General features: G+C 48.7%; 12 protein-coding genes across 12 annotated transcripts; 3 read left to right on the top strand and 9 right to left on the bottom strand.

Moving 5' to 3' along the window:
- Nucleotides 1-143: 143 nt before the first annotated feature.
- N7478_002850 (putative polyadenylation factor subunit CstF64) lies at nucleotides 144-1,080 on the top strand (the record flags this gene model as incomplete). The annotated part of the gene is made up of 2 exons (XM_056919064.1): nucleotides 144-195; nucleotides 260-1,080. The coding sequence occupies 2 exons, from the start codon at nucleotides 144-146 to the stop codon at nucleotides 1,078-1,080; spliced, it is 873 nt and encodes a 290-aa protein (XP_056782222.1).
- A 1,162-nt stretch (nucleotides 1,081-2,242) lies between these two features.
- Nucleotides 2,243-3,226, bottom strand: N7478_002851 (complex I 24 kDa subunit family protein; the record flags this gene model as incomplete). The annotated part of the gene is made up of 3 exons (XM_056919065.1): nucleotides 2,243-2,641; nucleotides 2,710-3,000; nucleotides 3,110-3,226. The coding sequence occupies 3 exons, from the start codon at nucleotides 3,224-3,226 to the stop codon at nucleotides 2,243-2,245; spliced, it is 807 nt and encodes a 268-aa protein (XP_056782223.1).
- Nucleotides 3,227-3,587: 361 nt separating this feature from the next.
- N7478_002852 (uncharacterized protein) lies at nucleotides 3,588-3,935 on the bottom strand (the record flags this gene model as incomplete). The annotated part of the gene is made up of 1 exon (XM_056919066.1): nucleotides 3,588-3,935. One exon carries the CDS (start codon nucleotides 3,933-3,935, stop codon nucleotides 3,588-3,590), a length of 348 nt encoding a protein of 115 aa, XP_056782224.1.
- A 514-nt stretch (nucleotides 3,936-4,449) lies between these two features.
- aah1 (adenosine deaminase) lies at nucleotides 4,450-5,499 on the bottom strand (the record flags this gene model as incomplete). The annotated part of the gene is made up of 1 exon (XM_056919067.1): nucleotides 4,450-5,499. The coding sequence occupies one exon, from the start codon at nucleotides 5,497-5,499 to the stop codon at nucleotides 4,450-4,452; it is 1,050 nt and encodes a 349-aa protein (XP_056782225.1).
- Nucleotides 5,500-6,030: 531 nt separating this feature from the next.
- On the bottom strand, nucleotides 6,031-7,326 carry N7478_002854 (L-threonylcarbamoyladenylate synthase; the record flags this gene model as incomplete). Its single annotated transcript, XM_056919068.1, has 1 exon — nucleotides 6,031-7,326. The coding sequence occupies one exon, from the start codon at nucleotides 7,324-7,326 to the stop codon at nucleotides 6,031-6,033; it is 1,296 nt and encodes a 431-aa protein (XP_056782226.1).
- Nucleotides 7,327-8,032: 706 nt separating this feature from the next.
- Nucleotides 8,033-11,550, bottom strand: N7478_002855 (putative DUF814 domain protein; the record flags this gene model as incomplete). The annotated part of the gene is made up of 4 exons (XM_056919069.1): nucleotides 8,033-9,689; nucleotides 9,743-11,319; nucleotides 11,396-11,464; nucleotides 11,518-11,550. 4 exons carry the CDS (start codon nucleotides 11,548-11,550, stop codon nucleotides 8,033-8,035), a joined length of 3,336 nt encoding a protein of 1,111 aa, XP_056782227.1.
- Nucleotides 11,551-12,052: 502 nt separating this feature from the next.
- N7478_002856 (coatomer subunit zeta) lies at nucleotides 12,053-12,731 on the bottom strand (the record flags this gene model as incomplete). Its single annotated transcript, XM_056919070.1, has 2 exons — nucleotides 12,053-12,293; nucleotides 12,367-12,731. 2 exons carry the CDS (start codon nucleotides 12,729-12,731, stop codon nucleotides 12,053-12,055), a joined length of 606 nt encoding a protein of 201 aa, XP_056782228.1.
- A 542-nt stretch (nucleotides 12,732-13,273) lies between these two features.
- Nucleotides 13,274-15,248, bottom strand: N7478_002857 (uncharacterized protein; the record flags this gene model as incomplete). Its single annotated transcript, XM_056919071.1, has 2 exons — nucleotides 13,274-14,547; nucleotides 14,603-15,248. 2 exons carry the CDS (start codon nucleotides 15,246-15,248, stop codon nucleotides 13,274-13,276), a joined length of 1,920 nt encoding a protein of 639 aa, XP_056782229.1.
- An 885-nt stretch (nucleotides 15,249-16,133) lies between these two features.
- Nucleotides 16,134-16,621, top strand: N7478_002858 (60S ribosomal protein eL30; the record flags this gene model as incomplete). Its single annotated transcript, XM_056919072.1, has 3 exons — nucleotides 16,134-16,169; nucleotides 16,266-16,460; nucleotides 16,526-16,621. The coding sequence occupies 3 exons, from the start codon at nucleotides 16,134-16,136 to the stop codon at nucleotides 16,619-16,621; spliced, it is 327 nt and encodes a 108-aa protein (XP_056782230.1).
- Nucleotides 16,622-17,095: 474 nt separating this feature from the next.
- Nucleotides 17,096-18,148, top strand: N7478_002859 (60S ribosomal protein uL16; the record flags this gene model as incomplete). The annotated part of the gene is made up of 3 exons (XM_056919073.1): nucleotides 17,096-17,140; nucleotides 17,429-17,604; nucleotides 17,704-18,148. The coding sequence occupies 3 exons, from the start codon at nucleotides 17,096-17,098 to the stop codon at nucleotides 18,146-18,148; spliced, it is 666 nt and encodes a 221-aa protein (XP_056782231.1).
- A 537-nt stretch (nucleotides 18,149-18,685) lies between these two features.
- N7478_002860 (CFEM domain-containing protein) lies at nucleotides 18,686-19,110 on the bottom strand (the record flags this gene model as incomplete). Its single annotated transcript, XM_056919074.1, has 3 exons — nucleotides 18,686-18,732; nucleotides 18,797-18,935; nucleotides 19,009-19,110. The coding sequence occupies 3 exons, from the start codon at nucleotides 19,108-19,110 to the stop codon at nucleotides 18,686-18,688; spliced, it is 288 nt and encodes a 95-aa protein (XP_056782232.1).
- Nucleotides 19,111-21,239: 2,129 nt separating this feature from the next.
- On the bottom strand, nucleotides 21,240-21,506 carry N7478_002861 (uncharacterized protein; the record flags this gene model as incomplete). Its single annotated transcript, XM_056919075.1, has 1 exon — nucleotides 21,240-21,506. The coding sequence occupies one exon, from the start codon at nucleotides 21,504-21,506 to the stop codon at nucleotides 21,240-21,242; it is 267 nt and encodes an 88-aa protein (XP_056782233.1).
- Nucleotides 21,507-21,851: the final 345 nt, after the last annotated feature.

The raw sequence follows: 21,851 nt of genomic DNA on the forward strand, positions 1-21,851 counted from the left end.
GAGGTAGGTTGGATGGTGTGGATGGAGACGGGACGTTCGAAGAAGATGCATGGGTAAGCGGTAAGAGTAAAGTCCGGCAGAATATCTTCCTTCTTTCACTCATTCCGACCTCGAGCATCCATTAGCATCATTTCATCGCAATCATGGCGCCCGATCGCACGGGGAAAAGTGTATTCCTGGGAAATATCCCCTACAGTATGTTATTTAAGCCACTTCCAGCTACCTCGGTTCCAATGTTCGTTGCTCATGATTTCTATAGACCTCACGGAGGAGCAAGTCAAAGACATCCTCAGCACAGCTGGAACTGTTACCAAGTTCAGGCTTATGATGAACCCGGAGACTGGAAAGCCCAAAGGATATGGATTTGCAGATTTTGCCGACGCCGATGCCGCAGCTTCAGCTGTTCGAAATCTGAACGACTACGAAATCATGGGCCGAAAGATTCGTGTTGACTGGCCTCACAACAACGAGAAAGACTCCATCCCAACAGACTATCCTCAAGACGCGCAACCTCCCACGCAAGATCCGGCACAGCACATGCAGCAAATTCCCGGCGCTGCGCCACTTCCTCCCCTCCCACCAGGCGTGGAAGTCCCAGCCCACCTCGATTGCCCAAATGCCATCTCTCACACTCTCGCCTCCCTCCCTCCCAATCAACTCCTCGACGTCCTCACTCAGATGAAATCACTTGCCGTGGCTGATCCCGCCCGCGCTACTGAGCTTCTTCGTCAAGCGCCTCAGCTTGCCTATGCCATTTTCCAGGCTCTTCTCTTAATGAACCTGGTCGAATATCAGCTTCTCGGATCCATTGTCGAACAGGCTGCTCAACCGCAACCTGCAGCACACCAACAGTACCAACAATATAACGTCCCGGGTCAAGTTGCTACTCCCCCTGTTGCTGCGACACCATTCGCTCCACCACCTCTACAGGCTGCGCCTCCCCAGCCTGTAGCTGGTCAAGAGGAGCTCTTGCAACAAGTTCTGGCCATGCCACAGGCTGCCATTGATGCCTTGCCTCCGATGGAACGTAACCAGATTATGATGCTACGTCAGCAATTGATGCAAGGTGGCATGCGCTAGCGGCATATGGTAAACCCCATAAGCTATCTGAAAACTGATTTAATTCTCATATGCTGCAGGAGCTAAGTGTCGCGGCGGATTTCTTTTTTTTCATTTCCCTCTTCTTTCTGTCCTATAGTCTTTTATGTGGCGAGGAATGGCGCATGGAGTTGTGTTTATTCATCTAGGCTACTTGCATACCAGCTTCTCCCAGCTGTGATTTAAAACCAGGAAATCAACCATTTATCTCTTTTGAGCCTGTATTTGAACCATATCCTTGTCTAGCATTCTTATTTATATAAGGCTCTGTAAGCTGACTAGAAATTCCCGTATCCTACGAATATTTCTAAACTTAGGGCTAGATCCATGAACTTTTCATTGGTACGTTGTAAATAGTAAACCATTTTCAGCGAGCTATCCTGTATTGAAGCGTCTTTATTGACCTGCAACCCTGCACAAACAAGGCCATACCCCAGATACTCCTCTCTTATAAATGTACATATTTTCCTATCCTAGTTGATGGGGCACTGGCAATTTATACCCACCACCAATATGTGAGCTGGATGCCGGTCCTGGACAGTCCAGTGCACTCTATACTTTGAATTGAAAGCAAATGATGATTTTGCAAGCCTATAGAATGGAGCAAGCCACTGATGCTCACCCTTGAGGATATCTTCGAGGATTTTGCCATAAAAGCCATAAAAGTAGAACTCATTTCCACTACGACATATTTTGTGAAGAATTCTCTCTAGTATCTTCTACTATCACACTACAGAAGTAGAGGCTTAGGCCCCTTCCAATGCCGCAGCCAAGTTCTATATATGATTTACCTAAACCAACAGTAAAGGATATAGAGAGTAAGTGGAAAACTAAAGAAATTTGCATTGATGCCGACTTAATCTGCATCCGGCTCCCATTCCCAAGAAAAAAAAATAAACTTCAGGGGCCACGTACTGTACATGGTAGACAAAATAAAACAAAGACGCCCTGGGCAGATGCTCGTGCAGCGGACGTGCATCTAAATTTTTGTTCCGCTCCGAGTCTGCGCTTTCAAAGCATGAATTCAGGTAGGGTCCCACACTTACAACCCTCCATTATAAATTTCCTCCGCGTTCTCTCCATTCCCGTGCCGAGTCGTAAATACAGCCTTCAAATTTAAAATAAAGAGTCAAACATGACTCGTTTATTGCTGGGGCTGGGCATCCAAGGCACCGTCCTGGCGCATCATAGTCTCGGGGTTCCACACAACCTCCTTGAGGTTGGTCAGACCGGCGCTGTTTTCACAGGTGTCGCGTCCGCTCAGCGGGCCAGGGGCAGGAACCTTGGTGGAGGCGGCAGCACCGGTAGCAGTGGCCGATTCCTTGAACGCGGTGAGAAGGGTCTTGATAGACTCTGGGGTCAGATCCTCGTAGTAGTCATCGTTGATCTGGACCATGGGGGCGTTGACACAGGCTCCTAGACACTCAACCTCGATGTAGGTGAAGAGACCGTCCTCGGTGGTGTGACCAGGGGTGATACCGAGGTGCTCGTTGATGGCCTTAACAATGGAGTCGGAGCCACAACCACCAAGCTGGCAGGGGGTCTAAAATATGTTAATTAGAATTCATTCATATATACAATTAAGTTCGCGGGAGAAGGGAGTATGCATACGGTAGTGCAGATCTGCAAGAAGTACTTGCCGACGGGATCGCGGTTGTACATGGTGTAGAAGGTAGCGACCTCGTAAACACGCATGGGAGGCATCTCAAGCATGCGAGCAACCTCGTTCATGACGCTAATGCTGGTGTAGCCGTGCTGGCGCTGACCGAGATCAAGGAGGGGCATAACAGCCGCCTTCTTGTACTGTGGTGGGTAGCGCTTGAGGATCTCATCGGCAAGAGTGAGGTTCTGCGTGGTGAACTGGAACGGAATGGTCGGGTTGTTGGAAGGGGAGTTACGGTGCTGCGATGAGAGAGAGAATGTCAGATCGATTGACCTTTATTTTGTAGTTTTTGGCCGGCTTGCACCGGGGCAATGTCTGAGGGGTCTGGGAGATTAGGGAATCACGTACGACCGTCAGGGAATCGCTGTACCGTTGAGGGGCGGCGGAAAATGATCTGAATGGAGTGAATGGAGTCTGGCGCAGCAGCCGGCTGGCCCGCGAAACGGGGAAGAGTTTCGACGCCATCGTAGAGAGGGAATTGGGAGGTTAATTGGGGGTGAATGTTGAGTTGACGGAGGAGAATGACGGATCGAGTTGGCAAGACGTTTTGCGGGCGGTCAGCCAATCAGCGTCGACAGATTACTCCCTCCATATCGCCCACTGCAACGCCTACAATAACAACCTCGCAACTTCGATTTTACCACTATTTTACATCAATTGAATGGAGTTGATTCCATTTTGCAGTAAATCTTATATAAATACAGCAATGATTATTCTTCACTGGCAGCAGACAACTTCGGCATTTTAACAACATAAGCCATTCTCAGAGCATCCTCAGCAGCCACTAACCTTCCAAAAATTATCTCCTGCCTAGCAATGCTACACACTACACATCCTCCATGCGATACACCTCATACGCAACCTCTTCATATGGATGCGCCTTTACCAGAGCCTGCACTGCATCCAGCATCACCTCTCGGCCTAGACACATGATCTCCGCCTTCACCTCCTCACAATGCTCTAGAGTTCCGACCGAGCCAATCGCTGGATTCGCGTCTTGACTAGGAAGAAATTGACCTGTTCCATTGGTCTGAAAACAGCATTTCGTGTACTTGCCCCCGGGGAACGAACCCGCGCCTGTTGCGAAGATAGCTTCTTTGCAGGCTTCAAGATCGCTGGGTGGAACGAAGAAAACGAGCTTGTACCGGTCAGGAGACGCTGTAGCTGACGACATCTTTCGAGTCTGAATCTCTGAACCCTTGGGTGAGAAAGTTTGAGATATCGGTTGAAGCGCAAGTGACGCTATTCCTATATGTTTGGAGCGGGCACTCTTGATCCGGTAGTGCTGTAAGGACCCAGTTGATAGACCACGTAAATAGTGCAATTTACGATTCAATATCCTTGGTCGGAATGTAGACCTGATTGATGCGCAGGTACTGTTGAGAATGACTTGGGACATGAGAGTAGTAAAGCGGGGAAATCTTGATGTTGTCGTGAGGTACCTATAGTGGAGGTACTTATTGCCTACTAAGATAGCTAACAGAAGTACTTGACATAATTTATGCCTTGTTTCTCGGGCAGGAAATCGATGTTCTATAACTAGTTAACTTAACTAGTATAACAGTTGAGTAACTTGGTGGCATCAACCTCAAACAAGCCCTAAATTGATATATCTGAACAGTTGAAAAGGATAATCATGATATATACATGTTGAAATTCAGTCAGGGGGTATCACCATGCACCTCAATTTACAAATACTTCTTTACATGCGCGGTAATGCGCTCCAATAACTCTGCTTTCCTCTCATTAGGAATCCAACTCTCCTGTACCGCATTTTCCGCCACAATCCTCCATTCCAGCACAGACAGCTTATGCGTTTCCTGTACAGCGCAATAGTTGTCCAGAATGTACGCCCCAAAGTATGCGGGGTCATCACTATTGATCGAGAATTTCACCCCCGCCTCCAGGAACTTCCGAATCGGCACGTCAGCAACAGACTTCACGCACTGCAGCTTCACATTCGAAACCGGACACACGGTTAACATGATATTCTGCTCGGCGACACGCTTCATGAGCTCTGGGTCTTGAATCAAATTAATACCGTGGTCGATGCGCTGGGCTCCAAGTTCCAACGCAGTACTGATATATGTCGAGTCGCCCTCTTCACCGGCGTGCGCAGTAAGACGGATATCCTTCTGTCTAGCGGAGGCGTAAATCTCCCGGAACATATCTTTCGGTGGGCCAACTTCGGAGGAAGACCAGCCTAGACCGTGGATAGTTCCCTTCTCGTAGTCACCAGAGGCGAGAAACGTCTCGTAGAGTTCATTGGCTGACTCAACGGGAAGATGGCGTAAAAAGCAGAGAATCAGTCTAGTACTGAGGCCCAGCTCGCGCTCAGCGCGCTTACAACCCGCCGAGAAACCAGCTACAATAGTCTCATAGGGAATGCCGCGACCCTGGTGGACCTGCGGGTCGAAGAAGACCTCTGCGTGGTGAACACCGTCGGAATGGGCTTTCTGGAAATAGTTCCAGGCAAGATCGGCAAAGTCACTTTCGGATTGGAGGACCGCCATGCCCTCGAAGTAGTAGTGCAGGAAGTCGTCGAGGTTAGCGAAGCGCTCATAACGGTCTGCTAGGGCCTCAATTGAGGCGAAAGCGGGGTCATCGGTTGGAAGAGTAACCCCATTGCGTGCGGCAAGTTGGAAGATCAGTTCGGGCGTTAAGCAGCCCTCTAAGTGGACATGGTGTTCGCACTTGGGGAGGCCTGCGATGAACTCGTGCAGCGGGTGTTGGCACATTGCGTTTTTAAGAGTATGAGCGAAAGCGAGTGTCTGTGGGAAGAGTTTCCAGGTATTAGAAAAAAAAAAGAAAGAAACTTTGTAGGTTGGAGTGGATGTCGAGCTATATATGGCCGCGACAAAAGATTTCAAGTTGAGATTGCGGGGGAGAAGGTTTAACTGAACCGCCGATTTGAACGGAATTCCTCTTCTTCACCGATAACTCGATCTATATCGCATTTCCGGTTGCCCCATTAAGCGGGGGTCGTGGCTCTGCCTTCTACATTATTCTGGCTTGTTTTTAGACTAACACATGCATATTTGAGTCATCGAATCAAAGTTGAATATCTTGGTCGGAGATCTCCGCACAGGAAACGTTTCGAAGTCAAAACCTCTACATCGGGAAAGTCCAAGAGATACATGCATGGTCAACTCCTCACAAGAACTAAGAGTACAAATGATATTTTAAAGATATATGATTCATATAAAATCCTAAATATGCTTCAATGTTACAGCTAAAACGAAAAATCTAAGGCAATATATCATCATTATCTACACTTTCATCTCCGACCCAGCGGCCTTGCGAAGCCGGTTCATCACAGCAGCCGCTAGGTCGCCATCGCGATCTGATATCCCCTCCACGTAAATCACATCCACATCAAACTCGTCAAGGGCTCGCAGGACCGCAAATAGGCCATGGGCAATAGAATTTGTATCCGAACCAAGATGATAGTCATAAGCCAGTTTAGTCCGACAATTCTGACTGCCATTCGCCTGTCCTGGGACAGGGAAGCTAACCAGGTTATCGATGGGCGCAGTGACAGGCTTAGCAGTGCTCGCCACTACACCATCTGGAGCAAGTCCCAATCCTTGCTTCCAGTTGCGGGTACGGACAATGCCGATATTATGTGCGCCAATAGCAGAATCTTGTAAATCCTTTTTAACGTGACGAGTCACGCCCTGGAGGCTGGATCCTGATTCAAAAAGGACTACCCGTGCTTTTGGTGAGTAGTGTCGGTATTTCATGCCCGGTGCACGTGGAATATCCTTTATATCCAGTGTTCCGTCCTTGTAAGCTACTGTGACGTTCTCCCAGCCGGGAACAGTGCGTAGTTCGTCAATACCAAGACCACCGGGCCGCAGGATAGCGGGTGGGTCACATAGTCCATCCACAACGGTACTTTCAACACCAACACCGGAGGATCCACCGTCAAGAATTAGGTCTATGCGCCCCTGCAGATCATGGTAAACGTGTTGCGCTGTAGTAGGGGAGGGCTTTGTAGACGCATTAGCAGACGGTGCGGCGAGTGGACGATCAGTAGCATGAATGAGCAGGCGCGCGAGTGGTGAGGACGGCATGCGAGCGCCAAAGGTCGTCAAGTGGGAGGTGACTTCTGGAGCGAGTTCGGAGCCAGAAGGGTTGGGAAGGATAATAGTCAGTGGGCCAGGCCAGAAACGTTCAACAAGAGGCGTATAGATCTGGGGAAGGGAGATGCGCGGTGTCTTGGTTGCACTTGGACTGGTCTGAGCTGGGTTCAGAAGCCTATCAAGCATGTCGAGAGAATCGACATGGATGATCAACGGGTTATCAGAAGGTCGTTGCTTCGCGCGGTAGATGCCTTGAACTGCAGCGCTGCGCGTAGCGTCAGCGCCTAGGCCGTAGACCGTTTCCGTAGGGAATGCGACGGGGATATCATTTATGCGGAGGAGGTTGGCGGCTTCTTCGATAGCCTTCGATTCGGGAGTTTGGCTTTTGCGCTCATCTGCCCACCATTCGGCCAGTGATCTGGATCCGGGGCCCTGGTTGAGGCGTTGAACGGAGACAACCCGTGTTTCGGAGCTGGCCATCGTGGTGATCAATCTGGTAAGTCTGCGCTGACTTCCAGTGAAGGATCGGAGGAACAGCAGCTTGATGTAAAGGCCGGATATCAATGACGCAGTAGAAATCAGGCACACGTAATGAGGGGTGTGTATATGGGAATGCCAAAGCGCACAGGTCCGAGTCACAACGCAATTGATGCCTATATGTGCGTTTTTTGGGCTATCTGTATTCTGTGAGATCTGATCTAGGTTATCGGATTGTCGATCATCTCACACCAGCCTCGTGGTCGCGATATGCAGTTCTTTATTAGGAACAAAAAATCGCGGAAAATCGACGATTTCGCCATGACGTCGGATGACTCATCCGATTGGGCATGAACATCACTGCACTGTGAGGTCAGTTACGCTTGAGCAGAGATTTGTGTGGGCCTATTTTAGATATGACAGATCGATAAGAAGGAAAAAAGAAACAAGAATAGTGCATACAGAAGGATTAATATACCTTTTTAGTGGATGCATGGGCGTCGTATCACTTTGCGTGCTGCCAAGATCATAATATCAGGGCACGATCATCTTCTAACCTGATGTAGAGAGGGCTTGAATCATGCATATATGAAGAAATTTATATCTTGTCAATGTTTTGAAGACAGCCACCAAAGCAGAAACGGTTGAAAACCGTTCTAGATTATATACAAAGTCCATAGGTATACTTCTATGCTTCTAACGACATGGTCTATTTCTTCTTTCCACCCTTCCCTCCTTTCCCACCTCCAGCACCTTTACCACCACCGCCTCCTTTCCCTTTGCCCTTATCGCCTCCGCCTCCGCCGCCGCCGGCAGCACCAGCAGTCATGATACGCACTTTGCTAACCGGCATAGTGTTGATAATCTCTGTATCTTTCCACCCCTTGATCAGCTCACCCTCTCTAGCCCGTAGCCGCTCTGCATCAGCGCGAGGGATCCCCGCATCCTCGGCGTGATCCTTCTTCACCTTGCCAGTAGTAGTCTCAGAGACCCAACGACCAATAATTTCCTTAACGGCTTTTCCTTTCTTCACAGCGCCAGGTTGTAGCTTCACCTTGTACTTGTACTTGCCCATAGCGCCCCATGGGGCACAGACGGGAATAGCAGCAAGGATCTCATCATCTGGAGTTGGGGTTCCAACCAGTGCTGGAATCCAGGTCAAGTCAGCGGCTTCGGCGGCTGCGACCTCTTCATTGTAGTCATCACCACCCCCCGAAAACTGAGCTTGTCGTTTTTGCTCTGCTGCTGCTGCTCGCTCATGCTGTGCTCGTCGCCGCAGCCTTTGTGCTTCGGCTTCTCGCTCACGCTGAGCTTTAGCTTCTTCTGCTTGAGCTGCCTTGGCGGCTTTGCCCTTACCGGCTCCCAGGAGCCGAAGGGCTAGTTCACGCTCTTCGTCGTCCTGATGGGCGTACTTTGCTGCAGCACGCTTCTCCTTGGCCCGCTTACCCCGGGTTAGTGCAGTACGAGTTGGGGCAGGTTCAGCCTGGCCTGGTCGGTCGATGGTCTTGCCTTGGCGCACAGCTCTGCGTTCTCGCGCTGTGAGCTTCTGATTGTCTTGCTCTTGAGAGGCCTCCTCCTGAGGAGCAGAAGCGGACTCCTCGTCTTCTGATTCTTCATCCTCGGCTATTTCCTTGGCAGACTGGTCTTGGTTGGGTTCAGTCTCAGCTTCCGGCTCGCGCTCTGCTGCCCCCTCTTTAGTCGTATCCTCTTCTTTATCCGATTCAGATCCAGACTCATCATCCTGCTTAGCTTGTGCAGAAGGAAGTTCGGAGTTACCTCGTTGAAGAGGGTTTCGAGAAGCTGGCGCCGCATCGTTGTCGTCTTCCTTTTCCTCGTCGGAAACATTTCTTTCGTCTTCTTCTGCCTCCTCTACATCTTCGTCTTGTTCTATCTGCTCGGGCAATTCCCCCTTGGTGAAGGGCTTTGCTTCGAACTCCTGGGGTTCAGTAGCAAGAATATCGGTGGTATCATAGTGTATTTTGTGATTGCGCAGGCTTTCCTTGCTGATCTGAAATAAGACGGAAAAGCCGAGCACCAACTGCGATGGCGCTAGGAAGTTCTTCTCGCCTCTGATTTGGAAATCACCGACAGGCAAAATTCCACCACCCATCTCGGCTGTCTTCGAAACCTGGTTGGCATGTACCCAGTACGCAGACATGACAGCCTTGGAGTCCCATGCCGTTGAAGTTGCAACACACATGATTCCAGCTTGTGACAATGTGCTTGGAGAGATAGGAGCATCCCCATTCCCGGTGCGGTTTTTGACCACAATAGGCATCGCTCCGGCCAGGTCGGCATGAATGAAGATATCACCTTTGTTCAGGTAGCGATGGTAAAGTATTTCGCTTTGCATTGAGTCCCGGGCTCTATAGAATAGTTAGTCGCATATAAATCAGCTTGGAGGAAGATAGAAACATACCCAATAACCAAGTAACCTTCCGAGGAGATGAAGAAAACGAATTTCTCGAACCAGAATGGCTCACGAGCGTGTCGAAGAACTGACTTCTCTTGTTTCAAAGTCTTCTTCAGATCGGCAGTGACCTTCTTCTCGTGACTCTTAAGCGCCTTCGTAGAAGACTGAGCAGTTCTCTCCTGCTTCTCTGAAGCTTGTTTCTTTTGGTCATAGTATTGTGAGGCATTAGCCCAAGGCGTTTGTCCGAGGTCGATATCAATTGACAGCATCCGTGATGCAGCATCGGTTCGAGTTCGCTCCTCTTTTTCTTCAGCCTCCGAATCGGATTCAGATTCGTCGCTGGACTCGATATCGACATCTTCCTCCTCTTCCTCGCCTTCTCCTAGAAGGAGAGTGATGGTATTTTCGTAAAGTTTGAGAGGCAGCTTAATAACTTGGGCAACTGGGTTACCTCGACTTTGCTCCATCTCGATCAATCGTGCGATCTCTCCCCAGTCCATACCCTGCGCGACCAAGCCATTCACAGCGTCCATTGCTTCTTGAACGCGATATACATTGTCTTGGATAGCACCAGCCTTGCGGATATGTAATTCCTGTGCATCTTTCAGGGCATCGATCCGTTTTCGGTGCTCATCTCTAACGGCATCCAGCTTACGCTTGGCCGTTTCTTCTTTCTCCGTAAGCCTAGACTCAAGGCGTTGTGATTCTAAAGATGAAAAGTATTCATCAACAGTGGCGTTGAAGCGCTCAAACTGCAAGATCTTGATCCCCGGCTTATCTTCAAACTGTCGAGGCCTGAATGGATGGAAATCCTCATATAGTAGCCCGGGCTTTTGCTCATTTTCACCTTCCGCCTGCGCCGACACTCGCGGATCTTCTTTGGCAACAATATAGCCGGGATGATCCGCACCGGTGTCAAAGCTTTTCGACACTCTCTCGGCCTCATCCAAGACTTTCCTTACATTCTGTAGCGCTGTCTCATTACCAAGGACCTGATCAAGCGGAGTCGCAGCATCAAGTCCAACAACGGCAAATGCATGATCCAGCAAAAGTGGCGGGAATTCAGGGAATCCCTGCGAAAGAGCTTTCCGCAAGAAATCCGTATTCTTCTTCTTAGACTTCTTAGGCGCGTTTCCTTCTTGTGCAAATAATGCCTGCGCCTTCTCTATCGTCTCTGTGATCCGTTCCGGCGTAATATCAGGAATTCCCGCATAGTTCTGCTTATTGGTTATATCGTACTTGAGGCCAAGTTTTGCTTCTTCGCCCTCCGCTGCAGTAACCTGTCTAAACAGCGCAATGATGTTATATTCGCGATCAGTGACTATGATGTTGCCGCCGGCAAAAAACTCAAGGAACATATGGAATGTACCATCGCTAAAAGAGATATCGATGACACGATCTGTGCCAAGTTGCGTGACTCCTGTGATACGACGCGATTTGAGGAGTTTGCGCAGTCTGGTTACGAAGTGGGAGGGTGCGGTGGCTGCTGTGCGAGAGTATTGCGTGACATGAGTGCGGAAGCCAGAATCGACGATGAGTTGACGGCGATGGTCTGGTTTCGATACTTTGAAAAGAAATATACGCTGTTATAGTACACAGAGCTTATTAGTATCTCTAGTTCTAAGTGTTTGTCTTTGCGATTGAAATCATTGAACGCACCGAAGACAGGTCATAGATGTTGGACACCCGCAGACTGACCAGCTCCGCAGCTAGCTCCTGGGTGATGACCTAGGAGAAAGTTAGCGGTATGTTCAGCTTCAGAAATTGCTTTCCTTATTTACCTTTACGTCTACTGAAGAAAATCTTTGCTTCATTGTGGCCGCGGGGAGTTGTGAAAAGATGGAATTTTCGAGCGTGACGTATGCGGGGCAGGAGCGGAAGTCGGGCTCTGTTCTAGGAAAGGTGAGCTACCCACTTCTATAGCTTTCTACGAGATGATATCCACGCTATATACATATTATGCAACTTATCAAAGTTATTTGGCTTATTAAAGAGTTCGTCTTTTTCATTGAAGTCATCAGCGCTTTCAGCTATGGGAATATTAGCTCGAGCCACAAACAGTCGAGATCACACGCGACGGGATAAGGCTTGCTTTTGCAGGATGCAGAACAGATATAAAAAACATGCGAAAGATCTATGAAGCTTTCCATCCCAAAGACATACGGGAAACAACTGTGAGTACTAAAAAGAAAACCATATCACGCCAGGGCCAGCCAGGGAAGAACAGGAAATAGAAAGAGAAACCAAGCAGGTACAAGGGCCTCTGTCCCAGGAAACAAAGGGATTTTGCGAGAGAACAAAGAACCAGTATATCCTCTACATTTGTCGCAAACTATCGGCCAGGCGCCGCTTGCCGAACTCCCATGCATTCATCAGACCTTGTTCAGAAAGGTCGATATTCTTCATGTTCGGCGCATCCGCAGCTGGGGCACGGCTTACTCGCGAAGCGACCATGACAGGGTCGGTCTCGAGGATGATACCGTCGTCGATGATTTCGTCAATGGTAAGAGAAACAAGATCGTAGTTCTCGACAATAGTACGCTTGTCGGTGGCACCCCTGTTTTAAGGAATTGTTTAGCACTGTCGTTGAGGATTGCAGTATCTCCTTCCTAACACAAATTGAGACTTACTTGAATAGTATTCCAAGGGCATCGCGGAGCGACAGAACCACGTTGTATAGCAGAACCTCGTTCTCGTCGGCACTTCCCACCACGTACAGCATCACGTCGCTCTCCATCTTGAACACCACAATGCGGTTGTCGTAGAGAATCACGTCACTTGTAGACTTGTTGGTCTTCTCGAGAAGTCCCTTTTCGAAAGCACGCTGGTCCTTGAGCGAAGGGTAGGGGTTGGCACCAGGGTAATCAGTCGAGTTGGGTGCTGTTCCGGCGGGGGCGTGAGGAGCCGAGTAGTATTTCGTGAAGATACGGGAACCATCGTCAGCGGACATGACGAGGACCGCATTGACGGAGAACAGGGAGAGTGAACCGGTCATTGTGTCTTTAATTGATTCCTCGAAAGTGTAGAGCTGTGCGCAAGATGTGCTTGTTGATGCGTGGAGGAGCCAATCTGGCCGCAGGCGGAGACGCACTAAAGTTGATCCGTCGGGGAAGCGGCCAGCTGTGAGGGATCTATATTCCAACCCACAAGAATTCAATTTTTAATACGGCGATAGAATTCTCCTAAATGGATGTCTTATCATCTGGATGTTTTATCATGTTTACATATAATTCAAGTGACTAAGGTTTTAATAGTGATAATAGATAAATCGGGTCAATATATTCCGAGTATTGAAGCTTTCTGTATCTACTTCGTTGGCTGGCGCCCCTGTACAAAATCGTTCAAACATGAAAGTCATACAGAAAAAAGGGTAAGTGGTAGAAGAAAAAGACAAATTATGCAAAGGATTGAGCCCATTATTTGGCCCTCCATAACATGGGTCGCAAGTTGTGCATCACAAAGGGGGTATGATAAATATGGTGAAGACAAGTCCAATATCACATCAAATCATGGCATTCCAGTAGGAACACGGACCGGTTAAAGCTGAGTCTGTTCCTCCGGGTTGGGTTTGTTAAACCAACCTGGAATCCAGCTCGCACGGTTGGCCTTTTTGCGGGCAGCCTCCTCTTCTTCGAGTTTGGCCGCGTCGCTGACAAGACGCAGGGGCCGCAGCTTATTCTGCGTCATGACAGCACCCGTATAGTTGGTCATGCCGCTACTAGAACGAGGAGGGCTGGAAGTTGCTCCTGTGGAAGACGTATCTCCAAGCGCATCACTGGTAACACTTGGGGAGCTACTGCGGCCTGCTCGATCGGGTTGACTGGACATTGATGGGGCCCGGCTCATGCTAGATACGTAGCTGGGAGCACCGGAGAACATACTCTGGCGTGATCCAGGCCCCATTGGGGTAGGGCTCATGGGTCCGTTTCCACGATACATGTGCCCGACGACAGAAGCGGCATTGGGGTCGACCTGCTCAGAGCGGGCTCGACGATGACTAGCTCTGACTGACTGGGCACGGAGTGGAATACTGGGGGCGGTTTCCGGATTCTCATGTGCATGACTGTGCGGAATAGAAGGTGGAGGCATCATGCTGGTTGGGCGAGATCGGGGTTGGGGGTGGGACCGCGGGCTTTGGCCCGATACCACAGATTTGGCCCGCTGCAGGAATGTTTGAGCAGCATTATCATCCTTCTCGGGGGGTGTTGGGGGCAAGTCTTTTTCACCACCTGCTCCCGTGGCGGTTTTCGGTTCTTCGTCGTCGTCATTTCGATCCAGAACATGTTCGAAACCGTCATGCTGCAGGACACGACTTATGATACGTTCGATGTAGAGTGTCAAGGCTTTGTTTTGGTCCCTGAGACTCTTGAGCTCACCATCGGCCTTGCGGCCTGGGTCTCCTTCAGCCGCTTCTTCATCCACCGATTCGAGTTCGTCAGCCAAGGAGCCTAGCCCGCTGCTGGAATTCTTCCCGGGGTGAACATCTCGCATGAAGTCGCCTTTGGTGAAATCACCGGTGAGCGTCTTCTCGCTGAGAAGAAGCTGATAACTTTCGTTATCTTCCATAAGACGTGCATTAGCCATGCGTGCTTCCAAAAGCTCCTTCTCCAACTCACGCTGCCGACCTCCGCCTTTATTCTCCATCTCCACAAGTTTGATCTGCGACTCAGCCAATTCCAAGCGCAAGGATTCTATCAATTTGTCTTTCTGGAGGAGAAGGTTGGAATTATTACGGGAGGGGCTGCGCTCGAGATGGGAAGAAGGAGCAAATTGTGCATCCAGATCTGGAGATGCTCGATTGCGGAAGCTCGCTAGACAGATTGTTAGCAAGTTGAACTCTAGATATATGCAACTCTCACAACTTACAAGATCGTGATACCTGATGGCGGTCACCTTCAGTATTGATGCGCATATCCTTCTGCGCCACCGACTCTTTCAACCGTTGAATGGTCGCCTGCAACTCTTCTTCCTTGCTGGCCTGCTGCTCCTTCTCCTGAAGCATCGCATTCCGCTCCATTTCATGATGCTGCTCGAGATCCCGAATTTGGCGGGCCTGCTCCCGGATCTCGGTACCGAGTGTTTCAATCCGAGTGTCTCGCTCATGAGCTTGATCTTCCAGCTTGGTTTGTTCACTAACGGCTTCATCCAAGCGCATTTGTAAGACGCCGAGTTGTTTCTGATACTGCTCAGAGGCGGTTTCAGCCTTCTGAAGCTGCTCCCGCAGTTCCTCAATCAAGGCCGCATTTTGGGCTCGCGCCTCCTCCTCGGATGGGTCGTTAGACATCCGCGGGACGTTGGACATGCTTAGGTTTGATCTGCCTGGTTTTCTTGCGGCGGCGCGGGCAGAAACAGGCGAGCTTCTCAAGGAGGGGGAGCGGTTGAGACCGTTAGTTGCGGCGCTGGGCGAGCGTGCATGCCCTCGTGTGGTGGACCCGTTGGCTGGCTGCGGATCTGCGGGCGATGATTTGCTGGAACTGCCGCTGGTTCCAGGCTTGCGAGGCGTTGCTGACATCGTGCAGGGACCCAAGGCCCGGGAATATTAGGTGATGTATATAGGGAGGCAAATAGATCTTTGGGGCGTATCGGTCCAAAAAAGGTAACTGATCTAGTTGGTTCAGGTGTGTGAAAAGGGTTAAGGGTGTATCAATGCAGAGCGGTCAAAACGGGTGGGACCTGGTGGAGATGGGATGATGCAGTGGTTGTATGGAACGAGGAATGTAAAACCGTCAGTTGAGGTTCTGCCACATGGCCAATGGAAGCCGGAGAAGCATTGAAGACGTCGACGGGAGTGTCTCTGTATCTGAGCGCAGAGAGGAATGGGGGACAGAGGAGAATGGGAGGGCCGATTGCAGCAGGCCTTCAACTTTTTTTTCTGTAGGAATGCGGGCGGAGTCCCTTACTCTGGCATCTAAAAATACCAAGGTAATTGGGGCTGTGGTACGAAAGTAAGACAATTGAATCTGATAGTAAGGTGGCAATAAATATTGAATGAAGATATGTTCAAAGTGCACCAGGGAAAAGGTTTCGAGGTCACTCAGGCCGATGCATCAATACCAAGGGAAACAATAACAAACGGCTGGAGGGAAATTGGGCTGCATCCCAATGTGAAATTACAGGACGAAAGTTACATGGAGATTACAGCGGAGTCGAAAAGGGTGAAATCGATGCCTGATTACTGCCTCAGGTGTCGGTCCTAGTTTCATGAACCGCCTGCCGTTCCGGTAATTTCACCGCTCACTCACCGCCGGATCGGAATATCATGATCATCCGGGTGTCCACAGATATTGAATTTCACTTCGACCAAAGTCACGTTCTTCGTCCACAGTCAAGCCGGAGCGCATTCCCATACAAGTTATTTAAACAATTTCGAAGTTTGTAAAGAACTTCACGCGCAGAGATGGCCCCCAAGAAGTCCAAGAAGGGTTCCGACAACGTGAGTATCGACTTGCATAGCAATCTATGCCAAAACCCCCGCATTTCGAGGGTGAAGATCGTACATATGCAAGTGAAGCTAACATTGCGGGTCTAGATCAACTCCAGGCTCGCCCTGGTGATGAAGTCTGGTAAGGTCACACTGGGCGCTGCTTCTACCATGAAGACTCTGCGCAACGGTAAGGCCAAGCTGATCATCATCGCTGCCAACACCCCTCCTCTCCGCAAGAGTGAGCTCGAGTACTACGCCATGCTGGCCAAGACCCCCGTCCACCACTTCGCCGGTAACAACGTAAGTTTTGAAGAGCATACCGTGTAGATCATGGCTTAATGTCACGATACTAACTTTCAGAATAGATTGAGCTCGGTACCGCCGCCGGTAAGCTCTTCCGTTGCTCCACCATGGCCATCCTGGACGCTGGTGACTCGGACATCCTGACTGGAACCCAATAATTGGGTTGACTTGGGACAATTGGTGACCGTAGATGTTCGGTTGGGAGAACATGCGCAGTGTCCACTTTATTGGAGGAAACACGGCACACGTTTCGCCATGATTATGAATTATGTTCCCTAGCTAAAAAGGCAAACCAGGCATCTATGAAGCCAGTTGACGTGATTCTTGATTTCTAACCGTAAAACTAAAACCAGTTTCCCGCATATCAGCGTAGCATTGTAAGCTTACATAGATGTAGGAGTGAAATGCTCAGTAATCGATTCCAGCGAGTAATAAAAGTGGGTCCCTCGGAGAGCAGTATGATTGGTCCGCTAGTAGGGTTAGGGCTCTTTGCCACATCGCTGCTTGGAAATCAAACAATCCCGTGACCCGCCAACCCTTCTCTTTTCCTTTCGATCCCTCGACACCAACCGACCCGACACTCAACAACTCCGTTCGCAGGAAGTGCTCTTCGCCTATTTCCAGCATTCAAGATGGCTCGTCGTCCCGCAAGATGCTACCGCTACTGCAAGAACAAGGTGCGTTGAGCCGATTTTCGCCTTGAGGATTTTTTGTGTGGGAATCTCGGTTGTGGGGGGTGGAACATTTGAAGCAATATCCAAGGCACCATAATCGCAACGACTGGTGTCGCTACACCGTTGCGATACTGGCCGCTGGACTCCAAAAGAGAGGGAAAACCCCGAATTTCGTGGGTTCTGGGGATATGTGGATTTTCTTTCTACGGAGACCTGGGATTTCTTGGATGCGAGGGAATGAAATCATGGCTTGGCAAAGCTCAACTGCTAACATGTCTGTCCGTCATATAGCCTTACCCTAAGTCCCGGTTCAACCGTGGTGTTCCCGACCCCAAGATTCGTATCTTCGATCTGGGTCGTAAGAAGGCCAATGTGGACGACTTCCCCATGTGTGTCCACTTGGTCTCCAACGAGTACGAGCAGCTGTCCTCCGAGGCTCTCGAGGCCGCCCGTATCTGTGCCAACAAGTACGTTTCTCTCTCCGAAGCCGTTTAATCGACAACCGATTTCTACACCAGCACTTTTTTCTTCAAAGAAAAAATATTCTAACATGTCCGTTTTCAAAGGTACCTCGTCAAGATCGCCGGTAAGGAAGGTTTCCACCTCCGTGTCCGTGTGCACCCCTTCCACGTCGTCCGTATCAACAAGATGTTGTCGTGTGCCGGAGCCGATCGTCTCCAAACCGGTATGCGTGGTGCCTTCGGTAAGCCCCAGGGTACCGTTGCCCGTGTGAACATTGGCCAGATCATTCTGTCCGTCCGCACCCGTGACGCCCACCGCGCCACCGCCATCGAGGCTCTGCGTCGCTCCATGTACAAGTTCCCCGGTCGCCAGAAGATCATTGCCTCCAAGAACTGGGGTTTCACCCCCGTTCGCCGCGAGGACTACGTCCGTCTCCGCGAGGAGGGCAAGCTCAAGCAGGATGGTGCCTACGTCCAGTTCCTGCGTGGCCACGGTCTCATTGAGGACAACATGAAGCGTTTCCCCGCTGCCTACGAGACTGAGGCTTAGATGGTTATGGGTTGATTGATTCAGACTACGAATTCTAAGAACGAAAAAAATTTTTCCTGACTCTTAACCTCTTTCCTGCTCTTCTTGTCTACTACCTATCTTGATATCTCGTGTGCAAATCGCAATGGAGTTCTTCCATGGGTCTTAATTTTCAAATTTTGAATATAGTAATTCCTTGTAGTTTTAAGCGTTCGTACTATGCAGGATTAGGCGCCTGTGCCCCGTCACGATCTTCATATAAGGCGACCCCACAAGCCGAAGATCAGGAAGATTATTTTGATGAAGGACTTAGCTGCTGATCCTGGGGTTGATAGCGTATTGCGTACAGCGCATGGAGCACTTTAATTATATCTACACAGTACCTACAGTCACTCAGGTGGAGCTCCTCGAATACTTGGAAATCTCACTCAGGGCCGTTGAGAAGGTCCCTGGTACGAGTTGAAGTTGTAGACAATCAAAAAATGGTATTTAATAACGTATTTTCCCAGATATGTAAGGTAGCAGAAAGAAAAAAGGCTTTTATATACATCTCACATCTCACGCCGGCTCCGTTCCACACCGTTCCACATGTAACTGCTTCGCATCTATCAAGAACTCAAAATTAGCTCAACGCTGACACTCATCCAGAGTCACGGTGATAGTACATACCTGCAATGTCTGCTTCTGTACAAGCATCATTTAAGCAAGTACTCAGCGCATTCCGAAATGCATTACTTGGGCAGGTACAATCAGAATCGTACTGTGAAATACAGCCAGATACAATTGCCGCCTCAGTTAAACATTGATTCTATACGAAAAATATAATTAGAATAATGATCAATCGAAGGATAGTCCATTGGACTAAAGAGTATAGTACTCACAAGACATTGGCTTGGAGACAATGAGTCTGGGGCCTCTGTTGGCTCGGCGGCAGCGAAGAAGGCCAGGAAGGTAGCCAGAGGGACGTAGATGGAGAGCTTCATTTCGAGAAGTTGATATTATATGTAGTTTTGGAGAGTATTATTTTGTATGCGTAGATGCACAAGCAATTAAGAAATTATGATTGTTGATTGTTGAGGACTGATTCTGGGCAAGGAGAGTAATATATCTTGTTCGAGGTTGTTAGGGCTCACATTCCAGACGGGAATAGAGTAGTGTTTGGGCAAATTCTTCGACACCATGGTGATTATAGGTATGGATCTAGAGGAATGTGGCAGATTTCTAAGGCTGAGATCTTCGATCGAGATTAAATGTTGTTAGTGGGTTGGAATTCAGCAATGATGTCAATTGATATTTGACATTGCTCCCAATATCCGTTAGAAGGTACTACTAGGTACAATAATCGCTGTGTAGCGTTACGCTCATCGCCTAGAATTACCAGTCCTACTCCTAATCAATATAGTAGTAAGCGAGTCTATTGTAAGTAAATAGCGATACCAGTACTATGATTGAAACAATAAATTTATTGTGGTACCTAGTAGGTATGGCTATATATTTTATCCTCATTGAATTCTTCGCCTTGAAAGCACCAGCATCCCATAGTAGCCCTGGTCTGATGAGAGCTTTCGCTTTCGAATACTCAAAGACTAAATCTAGGTGCCCATCTGATAGATGCTGAGGTATAGAATCATCTCAGAAGCAAAGACCCTTTCAAGTTGTAGAACAATCTCCTCGCAGGACCGTGGCGGATAGCTCCAGGATAACCCATTATCGTCAAACTCAGCGCCAGGTTCATATTGAAGGTTTTCCATATATCCTGAAAACTTCTCGCCCAGGGGAAAGTATCTAGTATTGGTGATCATACCCTCTCGCAATAACCAGGACCTGGAAATGCTTACTCTGGCTACCCAGCTGGGATATATGTCTTGTCAAGGGTCAATGGTCTAGTGTCACCATTTTCAACTGCCGTTACACGATCGGCTTCATACGGACCAATAAGCCTACAGGTCATTTTATTAATGAATATATTTCAATCATAGATTTTAGTTAGCTTCGATGCCTTTCGATGCCCTTAAAATTATGAAGTGGCGATAGTCATTTGAACTGTGGGGGGTTCGATTTTGATGTGACTCGGAGTTATGATGCTCAGGCTCAGGCTATCATTGAATATATATGATGTCTCGAATTACAACTCCGAAGGCTGGGTGTGTTGAGTTCAGGGAAACAGAGTGCTCTGATATAAACTTGGATTGTATATATGCATGGAAGATGTTTTTCGAGTTGTCTAAGTGTGAAACCTGAAAACTTTGAAATGTGTCGCATTGGCGCATATTGTATATGATCTTGGATTCATATGCAGAAGTGTTTGCCGAAGGTTATCCTAAGAATAAATATCATGCATACTACATAAACTTGAGACTTCGAGCTGAACATTCACCTCCGTGCAGGTATAGAAACCTTGGAAAAGGCTCAAGCATCAACCAAGCCCAGTCCTTACATATAAGTAGTAGTATTGTGTTGCATCTCAATCAGGACACAACAGCATTGACTTCAAATGTTGCAGCTTTACATTATATGCATGCAGCACAATGCAGTAAGTTCATAAATTCCAAGGATATGAATCAAATGCACTTATATCTTGATCTGAAGTCAACAAAAGCCCGAGCATAACCATGATATACTATCAACAACTTGAATTTATGCATATTTCAATACTAACCACATAGTACATACATGTACCAGTCCAAAAACCAACAAACCGTTTATAACACAATTATACAAATAATACACTCGCCCGGGACATGGACCAAGGACTCGGGTCCTACAAATTCATCATCAGTCAAACCAAGTCCATCTACATCCATGTACTTACAACCCTCAAGCCTAGCCGTCCACCTAGCAACGAAGAATGACAAAGTAAACACCCCGCGAAAGGGATCATTGCTCACCCCAACTAAAACCAGAAATCGTTATTGGATAAAATCCAACCAATTATACAACCTTTCCAAACAAAATACAATGAGAAAAAAACCACAAAGAAAATAATAATAATCAAAAACTCAAAAAGCCAATTCTCAACATTTCCTTAACTTTTCCGGATGGATCAGACCAGAATCCGGGGAACTTAATCCCAGTCAGCTGGTACAACAGGATCACTCGGGTGAAACGCCTTTCATTTCCCAGCTCCCCAGCCTTTCTCGAGCGGGCTAGCACTGAGCCGGGCCCTCTCTCGCTTACCAGTCGGAAGCCAGTGAGAATGAGAGTATTCACGCCTGGTTGTGATGGTGGTGGTGCCCGTGGTAGTAGGCCCGGCCGGGCGACCGACCGACCGACCGACACAGCCCTGTCTCCACGAGGATACAAGGGATTCGAAGGCGTTCCAGGATCCAAATCCAAACGAGCTAGTGCTAGGTGATCTCATTATTATATCAAGCGACATATTGCAATATCACCCTACTCCGTACGGACTACGGATACATGTACTCCGTATTGTTGTTTGACCAGCCTTAGCCCCAGCCCCCATGCTTACTGTACATCCATGTACATAGTAGGGTCAAAACAGACTTCCATTTCGGTGGCCACCCGCTGCATAATACATCAAGTACAGTTGATAATCAGCATTCGCAATCAAAATCAAACTATTCCAGTCCCACCCGAGATGACTCCTTGACGATCGTGCGGGGTAAGTCTGAAAAAAAGGGTGATAACAACATTGAACCTTACAAGTGTGAATAAACCCAAGACCGTGGATCACGACTATCTCGGTTCTACGGAGTGTGTACAA

The sequence above is a fragment of the Penicillium angulare genome (assembly GCF_028827245.1).
Source record: "Penicillium angulare strain IBT 27051 chromosome Unknown utg000003l_segment0_segment0, whole genome shotgun sequence".
Taxonomy (NCBI): Eukaryota; Fungi; Ascomycota; class Eurotiomycetes; order Eurotiales; family Aspergillaceae; genus Penicillium; species Penicillium angulare.